Source organism: Pleuronectes platessa, chromosome 2, assembly GCF_947347685.1.
Source record: "Pleuronectes platessa chromosome 2, fPlePla1.1, whole genome shotgun sequence".
Taxonomy (NCBI): Eukaryota; Metazoa; Chordata; class Actinopteri; order Pleuronectiformes; family Pleuronectidae; genus Pleuronectes; species Pleuronectes platessa.
Window position 1 is genome coordinate 14,223,412 of NC_070627.1, and position 8,526 is coordinate 14,231,937.

Sequence of the window (8,526 nt, forward strand, 5' to 3'; positions counted from 1 at the left end):
AAACTCTGCATTAATATATAAGTAGATAAAGAAGATAAAGAATTTATTCATACAAACCAGACATTTTCCTGTTTGGTGACAGCTCTGTAAGGTTTCGTGGTTACATATGTATTTCTATTGCCTGTTTCTAATTCTTGTAAATTCCCCTTGGATGTCAAAAGCAAACACATGCACATAAACACAAGGAAATAAAGACAGCTGCAAAGTATTACAAATTACCTCATGGTGTTTTATTTACTGACAGCAGGACATAAAGGCTCTCTAACTCAAGATGTTTGGCACAGTATCTGGAGACTGTACAGCAGATTGTATTGCACATTGTACAAAATGGTACAAACACATTAAAAGCAAAACAAGATGGGGGGGATGAATTAGTCAAGTGGAAAGATGTAATTCTGTAAAGTCTTATTTTTCTGTGACCCAGCAAGGACAGGAACAGTCTGGACACTTTCACAGGCTGAACGTTTTAGCCAAACGTCTGCTTCTGATGCCATTTCATCAATTGTATTGCTGTATAAATGCTGTCAGTGCCCAAACTGACACACTCAATCACAGACAACCTTGAACAAAAACACAACACAGTACACTACCGCATTTACTAAATGTAAGTTATCAGTACTTTTGGTCCAGTGCATCCTCGCAGAGGTTGTCAAGGCATGTTATTTGCAGAGCCACAGTCGATTGTGCTTCAGGTCAGTCACAACAGGATGTACATATTTGTTTGGGAAACAACTATTAAGGACAGTGAGTGACTATGACTGTGAGTTTACACATGGTAGTGGATGTTAAATGAATGAAGTTTTATTCATTTAGCAGTGCATCAGTGATGTGAATGAGTGCGGTAGGAGTATGTGTGCTGTGTCGTGGGGCTCATGATGTTTTCTGTTATATATGCCACCAGCAAGCAAATGATGACCAGCATCACACAAATGGCTCCCCCCACAGTTGTCATGGCGATCACAATGTCCTGCATCCCAGACGGTGGCAGGGTAAACTCCACACAGTCCCGCTGGTCTGTGCTCTGAGCTGGGTCGGAGTGGGCCAGGGATCTCAGGCAGAGCCGGTAGGGCATGTTCTCATGAAGCTCGGTCAGGAGAAAGTCCCTGCAGCTGGATCCAAGATGGACACCGGCACACTCAAACTGAGTGTAGCTTCCATTCCACCAGCAGCTCAACTCATAGCCTCCTCGCCTGTGGCGTCGGCCACTGAAAACAGTGCTTGATGGTAGACTTCCCTCCTTTGTTGAATTGGTCCCTGGACCCCCACTGCTCTTCTGACCAGCTGCAGCCCCCTCTGTCTTCACCCCTCCCTCAGTGATCAAAGGCTCTCCCTCATGGCCCCACTGTAACAGTACGCTGCCGTTGATGAGGATATTTGCCACCAGATTCCCCAAAGACACCACTGTCCTGCAGTCTGCCTTGCGACACTTGTACCCGAGCAGCGTGTCTCGAAAGCACAGCTGCCCCCCAATGCCTCCCTCGACCACTTGGTAGGCACAGTGTGATGACACCCCTTCCTCTGGGCTCCAGCCTGGTCCCCCGCCAGACCTCTCAGATATCACAGGAGTGACATTGCCTCTGCTGTTGTTGAAGGAGAAGCGATTCACGTGGCCCGTCGCCCCTTCGAGCTTTGGCGGTGATGACGGCGGCCTACTTTCCTGGCTGTGATTGCCATAGTTGGAGGTGATGTTGTTCTGTCTCAGCCAGTTTTGAAGCATCAGCCCCACATTGCCCCTGCCCCTCACCTGTGATGGGGATGGGGACGATGATCGGCTGGAGCCAGCTGTGTGGTGTAATGTGCAAAGCAGCAGAGCCGACAGGGCGAGCAGGGATGGCTGTTGGCTTTTCATTTCACTCCCTCTATTCGGATGATTCTCCTCTCACGGTGGCACAGGGCGGACCGACGTCTGCCATAGGATCAGCTCAGCCTCGGTGAGCTCGACGGAATCCGCGTGAAGCAAGAGAGCGCGTCCATGGGCGACAGGAGCGGGCGGGCCGTGCATCTGCGACAGAGATAACAGTGAATCCCACGTCCGTGCAGTCAGCAAGAGATCCCGCTGTGACCTTGCATGAGGATGAAGAGTGCAGGGGGAAGTTAAACGAAGCAGCACACGGTCATGGAAGTCACCTCAGCATCACCTCCAGACATCCAGGAGAAGCACTTACTTGTCTCGTTGGGATGACAGGACGCGGATGTCCTAACATCCACCTATCGTGCCACCAGGTCCGCTTTATTCTTCTTCTACTTCTTCTTCTTCTTCTTCTTCCTCCTCCTGCCTGGTTTGACGTAAAAGCCTCTGTCTGAGAGTGCGCGTACACGAGCGCGCGCCGCAGATCCCCTGGGAGCGTGCACCACATATTTGTAATTCTGAACAGTCGGTTTGTGAGTCATCATCCCACGCACACGCACACACACACATACACACACACACACACACACACACACACACACACACACACACACACACACACACACACACACACACACACACACACACTCACGATGTTTCAAGTGTGTCTCAGTCCTGACAGCAGCGATGGATGGAAACGTACCTTTATCCTGTGCACGTCCCTCGCATCACATCAGAGCTGCTGTTACACAATCTGCCACCTTCTCCTGTAATCCTGTGAAATTACAAGGTCCTAGCCAAGAGTGTTTGAAATAATATAAAATCATGAAATCAATATTAATAAATATTTTATGCTGAATTATCAGTTTTCCCTATTTCCTGTAGAACAACATCTTATTTATCTTATTTGATCTTTCTGCTACTTTATTTAGATTTTCATTCCCCCCGACCAAACGGACCTGTGTGGTGACAACACTGACACTGTCAACATATACCAACCTAACTAACATCTCATTTATCTTATTATATCTTCTTTTTAAAAACACAAAATGTTGTGACAAAATTTTAGAGATAGCCTGTGGGGTTAAAGACTGTGTTAATGATTTTGCTAGTTGCTTTTGTAATTGGCTCAACCTCCAACATTGACTTAATATTACTTTACCAATGAATTAAAACTGTTAATTTCCTCCAACAAATAAGTAACATATATAATTTCTCACCTCTCTTATTTTTCTACTACTTTACTTAGATTTTATTTCCCAGGAAAATCTTTGTGTCGATGCTGATGTAAATAAATAGTGTTTTATGATGCAAATCCAGCCTCACACATTAGACACCAGTTGCACCAAGACCTCTCTGATACAGTCTCCACAAAATGTAATGATAAAGCATCATAAATGTAGAAATAAATGCTGGGCTTTTTGTGTGATATGTAAATAATGTTGTGCAAGTTTCACTGTGTCCATCCCATGTACACGAAGCATTCTGAGACAGTGCATCAGAGGTATTAAGGTAAAAGAGCCCCTCTACAAAACTGAAATTATTCTAGATTTTTCTTTATTTGATAACATCATGAATACAGTGAAGCCTTCAACCAAGGTTTTGGTTCTACATTTTGATGGTTCCTAAAAAATAAAGAAAGGATCTACTCATATAAATAATCTCACGCAAGGAGGAAATAGATCTAGAATTAATAAACGATCAAGATGCATCACTGTCCTCGATGGTACAATTAATTAAGAATTGCTTATGTGAGATTATTGTGAATAATGATTGCCTCCTCCCAAGAGAGAAACCTGGCAAGACAACAAACAATTATTACCAAGGGAGAGGATGAATGGCTGACTAATAAGAGAGAGCGAGAGAGAGAGAGAGAGAGAGAGAGAGAGAGAGAGAGAGACAGAGACAGAGACAGAGAGAGTGCTGCATCGATGACTGGTCCAGCACCAACAGGTTCCTGAGAGCTCACATCAGATGATTAGTTCAATCCGTGAAATCAGTAGTTTTTAGTTTTTTTGTGATACAACATGTTTTCCTTTAGCCAAGCTGCAGGGACACAAACAGGATGAACTGAAAAATAAATGAGCCGAAAAAAGAAACACTCAGAGGATCACTGGTGCACCACCACATGCTTTTCTGCAGCAGAGTTAAGTGACGATGAGCGCGAATATTTTAATCACAACAAATAACAGTGACCCACGGCTTTGTATGTGATTGTCCAGGTCAGGAGACAGCTTTGCGTTTGCAGGAGGTCGTCGATGTGGAAAGCAAACGTGGAAAACGCCTGCCTCTGCATATTCAGCAAAAGCATCAGCACGTTGAATTTAATTGACCCTGAAACTGTTCAGCAAAGATGAAACCTTCTGTGTGATGAACTTGCTTGTTCATCTGTGCGTGAACGTATCAGACACGAAGAGGAAAATCCCCAGGAGCAGTAGTATAAATGAAGCCTCAGTGTTTCCCTTCTACTCTCTCCCACGCACTTTACAAGAAGAAAAACTATGTCGCCATGCAGAGGATGATAGCATGTCAGAGGTCCTCACTGTAGACGCTATTTTGTTTGGGCTCTTGGTTTTTTCTGGCATCCTGGGAAACATCTTGGTCATCCATGTGGTGAGACGATGCACAGGGTTGTATTGCACTTGTGAGTTGAGTGTTTGTCTTGTTTTTTGTCTCAGTCTGTCCTTCTTTCACTCTCAGGTGTTTCAGTCAGCCAGTGAGAGTCCGGGTCGGAGACTCCCTTCTTCTGACACCATCTTGGTGCACCTGTCGTTGGCCAACCTGCTGACCTCACTCTTCCGCACGGTGCCCATCTTCGTGTCAGACCTGGGCCTGAACGTGTCTCTGTCTCCAGGCTGGTGCCGAGTCTTCATGCTGCTGTGGGTGTGGTGGCGAGCCGTGGGCTGCTGGGTGACTCTGGCGCTCAGTGTCTTCCACTGCACCACCCTGAGGCGACAGCACGTGGCCTTTGGACCTCTCGCACATCAGAGGGAGAGGCGGAGGGTGTGGTCCGTTCTAGGCCTGGTGTGGGGGGTTAACCTGGTCTTTTCCATTCCGGCCCTGGTGTACACCACCCACGTTCACGGCAACGCCACCGTGGAGCTGATGGTGATCAGCTGCACCACCAGGCCTCTGCTGGGCTGCATCTGGGAGTTCCCATCTCAGCAGCAGGGCTCAGCCTTCGCCTCCACCTCACTGGCTCTAAATGAGGTGTTGCCATTGGTGCTGATGATGTTCACCAATCTGGCCACACTTCAGGCTCTGGCCAAACACATCAGAGCCGTCACCTCAGGGGGAGAGGGGGGAGGAAATCATGGGGAACTGGACAAACACGTGTCCACTGAGCGAAAGGCAGCTCACGTCATCATGTCGCTGGTGTCGCTCTTCGTGGTCTGCTGGGCGCTGCAGGTCGCTGCGGTGACGTACTACAACCACGACGGGGGACACCACGCCGAGGGGCTGCTGACCGTGGCCCACTTCTCCGCCTCGTTATTTGTGGGCTTCAGTCCAATGGTGGTGGCGCTGGGACATGGCAAGCTGAGGAGAAGAATCATGAGCATGATACTGGGCTGGTCTAAAGTTCTGAAACGTCACCGTCAGGTCGCTGAACAGGGAAGTACATCTCCAAAGGGAAAACAAACTGTTTTTGTTGTTCAAAATGAGAGAAAAATCATAAATGTGAAGGAGAAGATTAAAGCAGGCAAGTGATGCAGAGTGTGACAAGAAAAACAATTGTAATCTGTTTGAATCCACTAACTTGTTACCTGGACAAAATTGTTGTCATGTATTAATTTAGCTTATTTTGACATATTTCAATACAAAGCAGATATTTCCGTGATCTCTGTTGTTTCTTTTAAGATGGAATTTATTCTGATAAAACTGAGTATATCACTTGTACAAGTTTTTTTGTGCTGTGAATTCAAGATTATTTTTATAAATCAGCGTCTGTCTCCATTATATTTCTGACAGTGTATAATGATTTAAAAAATATCAAACCCAGTCCAATCAGTCTCCAATATCCAACACAACACTTAAAAAATATATATAAGTGGGAAAATTGCAAAGACATTTTGTTCCTTGAAATGTTGGTCCAATTGCATAAATTTACCACATATCGTACATTGTTCCTTCATAACATGTTTCACTTTTCCACAGCGTTTTGTAACTAAAATCTTTTGTAAGGTTCAAACAAACAGATCCAGAAATCTAGATGTCAAATGGTGCATCAGAGGCTACTGTCTCACAATAAGTTTATTTACGATATTATTTTATGTTGATACACACAAGGTATGAAAATATGACATATGTAGTCAGAAGCCATCTTGTTGGAAAAAAAAAAACATTACACTGAACCTATAAAGCATAGTATTAACATTTTGTCTGGGAAACTAAAGGAAACATGTTGCAGTTTATTCTTAAATTAAATCAGTTTGGACAGATTTTTCATTTTCGTGGGACCATTTGTTTGGACTGCACAATAAAAAGAATCTTACTATCAACCCTGTCTGCTGACTGAGTCACGTAACATGAATCCTTTAGGCTTGTTGGGGTTTTAACACTTTGCCCTTCTATTCTGAGTCACACACACTCACACGCATTCACACAAAGGTGTACAGAGATAAATAAGCACTCACACCAATGACCATGAACCTCAGAACTATTAACTATTGAGATGACGGTAGAGATATTATCAGTATTGTGTGAGCTGCACCTCCAGTGCTGCAGCAGAGCGACCTGTCAGCCGGCAGCTCTGTCAGTGCGAGAGCAAGGACTTGATGGTGGACCGCAGTTTCCTGTGGCCGACAGCCAGAATAGCAGGTGACATGGCGATGAAGATAATGTTGGCAAAACGAGCAATGACCAGGAGGAAATCAGCCGAAGAGCCCTGATTGTAGTTGAAATAGTTGACGGAGATAATGCTGGTTCCCCAAGAAGCAATGAAGAGCATAATGAGAGCGAGAATCACCTGAAAATCACACAAGGCAAAGAATTGGGGCAATGAGAGCCACACAGAGAAATAATGAAATACGGTCAGGTTGAGTCAAACAGAGAAATCAGATCTATGAATAAAAGCACAAATCTGCTGTTTATCAAAACTTGTTTACTGCTTATCTACATGGCTTCATGAGCTCTTCAGTGACACCCTCCTCTTCCTCACCTTGGCCGCTCGCCTCTCAGCTGGCACTCGTTTGATGACCGTACCTTCTGGCGCTGAGGTGCGCATCCTGCCATGGGTGTAGAGGGTGTAGAGGGAGCCCATGTTGGTGATAGCCATCAGGATTATGGGAAATACCTCATGGATCACTATAGAGGTGGTGGCATAGGCCAGGCCACTATAGGTGGAGGGGAAATTCCACACGCAGCCCAGCAGGGGGCGCGTCGTACTGCTCACCAGCATCAGAGTCTGAGAGGAGGAGGAACATAGAGGAACCAACACTTAAGAACACACACGCAATAAATGATCTTACTAATATCTAATATATACTAATCTGGTATCCAACATTCTGTAGTTTGATCTCTTAATAACTAATGACCATGCAAAGTATTATCAAATTAAAAAAAACTTTGTCCTGCTTTTGGTAATGCAGATTTTTCTTTTGGTCTGACATGATCTACCAAATTTATAAGTAATAAATACAGACTTGATATGCACTGTTAGACAACACAAGCAGGTTAAAAGCAACAGATTTCCACAGGCTGGAACAGAAACAAAGTCTGTGTGGAAAAGGAAAGAAGTAATTTAAAATTCTAATTTATGAAAGAACAACCTGTAATATATAATGTACTAGATAAAAGGTCTGGATGAGGTACATTTCACTGGAATCACCTCCGTGCTGTTCGCATTCCCGTTCGTGGAAAATATATGAGCAGGAATGGAGTAGATAAAGTTGAGGAGCCAGATGAGGCCCATACTCAGCAGCAGGGTGGCGGCAGGATTCCGGGTCCCGTGAAGGTTGCCACTGTTGGGAGCCACGCGCCTTAAAGTCTGGAAGTGGAATGCACTGAGATAGAGCGTTGACCACACGTTGACCGATCGCAGCCACACCCAGACACCCATCAGGAACTGACACCACTCTTTGGATGAGTACAGCTGGGGTAAAGAAAACAGTCTCTTTTATTGATTATTACTTATTTCCTTGAGGATAGAAAAGAAATGAGTTGCATTAACCTAGCTGACATCTAATTGTTAAATAATAAATATCTCAGTACTCTCTCTATTACACAATGGCACAGATGACCAGTGTGGTAGCTGGTGCGAAAAAAAATCCCCCCTTAAACTATGGATTACTCAATGGTTGATTTTGAAGACAACATACCTCGAGTCCCATGTCTGAGATCACAAGCAGCGTGTTCCTCATCAAAGACACCATCAGGTTAGACAGCGCCATGTTAATGATGATGATGTCCGAGTTTCGTCCTCCGCCGTGGTCCTTAATCACACTCTTACCGATCACCACAACCACAGTGGCATTACCCAGGATTCCTAGCATCACCAGGATGATGTAAAAGGCATTTTGTGCAGGGGACACAGTGACGCGAAGTCCCATCCCCACCAGCCCCATGTCTGCATCTGTTTTTTCTGAGCCTTCCATTGCGTAAAACCTCTAAGCATTCTCCATCTTCAGTTTTGATGCATGTCAGAAGAATAAACCTCAGGCTTTGACCTCCCACATGCT

The 8,526-nt window shown here is 45.0% G+C and overlaps 3 protein-coding genes across 3 annotated transcripts; 1 reads left to right on the plus strand and 2 right to left on the minus strand.

Annotated features, from left to right (window-relative positions):
* Positions 1–783: 783 nt before the first annotated feature.
* fndc10 (fibronectin type III domain containing 10) lies at positions 784–1,849 on the minus strand. The gene is made up of 2 exons (XM_053446643.1): positions 1,326–1,849; positions 784–1,205 (listed from the first exon to the last, which is right to left on the minus strand). The coding sequence occupies exons 1-2, from the start codon at positions 1,847–1,849 to the stop codon at positions 821–823; spliced, it is 909 nt and encodes a 302-aa protein (XP_053302618.1). The 3' UTR covers positions 784–820.
* A 2,502-nt stretch (positions 1,850–4,351) lies between these two features.
* Positions 4,352–5,557, plus strand: LOC128461664 (olfactory receptor class A-like protein 4). Its single transcript, XM_053446699.1, has 2 exons — positions 4,352–4,462; positions 4,550–5,557. Exons 1-2 carry the CDS (start codon positions 4,376–4,378, stop codon positions 5,555–5,557), a joined length of 1,095 nt encoding a protein of 364 aa, XP_053302674.1. The 5' UTR covers positions 4,352–4,375.
* A 790-nt stretch (positions 5,558–6,347) lies between these two features.
* LOC128451645 (olfactory receptor class A-like protein 4) lies at positions 6,348–8,414 on the minus strand. The gene is made up of 4 exons (XM_053435466.1): positions 8,167–8,414; positions 7,677–7,940; positions 7,008–7,253; positions 6,348–6,815 (listed from the first exon to the last, which is right to left on the minus strand). Exons 1-4 carry the CDS (start codon positions 8,410–8,412, stop codon positions 6,603–6,605), a joined length of 969 nt encoding a protein of 322 aa, XP_053291441.1. The 5' UTR covers positions 8,413–8,414; the 3' UTR covers positions 6,348–6,602.
* Positions 8,415–8,526: the final 112 nt, after the last annotated feature.

Bases quoted from the DNA above. Each gene is read 5' to 3' on its own strand.
- fndc10 (XM_053446643.1), bottom strand. From the start codon at position 1,849: ATGAAAAGCCAACAGCCATCCCTGCTCGCCCTGTCGGCTCTGCTGCTT. The intron at 1,206-1,325 runs GCCTTTGATCAC...CACTGTTTTCAG, and splicing joins CAGTGGGGCCATGAGGGAGA to TGGCCGACGCCACAGGCGAG.
- LOC128461664 (XM_053446699.1), top strand. From the start codon at position 4,376: ATGTCAGAGGTCCTCACTGTAGACGCTATTTTGTTTGGGCTCTTGGTT. The intron at 4,463-4,549 runs GTGAGACGATGC...TTTCACTCTCAG, and splicing joins ACATCTTGGTCATCCATGTG to GTGTTTCAGTCAGCCAGTGA.
- LOC128451645 (XM_053435466.1), bottom strand. From the start codon at position 8,412: ATGGGGCTGGTGGGGATGGGACTTCGCGTCACTGTGTCCCCTGCACAA. The intron at 7,941-8,166 runs GTATGTTGTCTT...TCTTTACCCCAG, and splicing joins TCTCAGACATGGGACTCGAG to CTGTACTCATCCAAAGAGTG. The intron at 7,254-7,676 runs GTGATTCCAGTG...TCCTCCTCTCAG, and splicing joins GGAATGCGAACAGCACGGAG to ACTCTGATGCTGGTGAGCAG.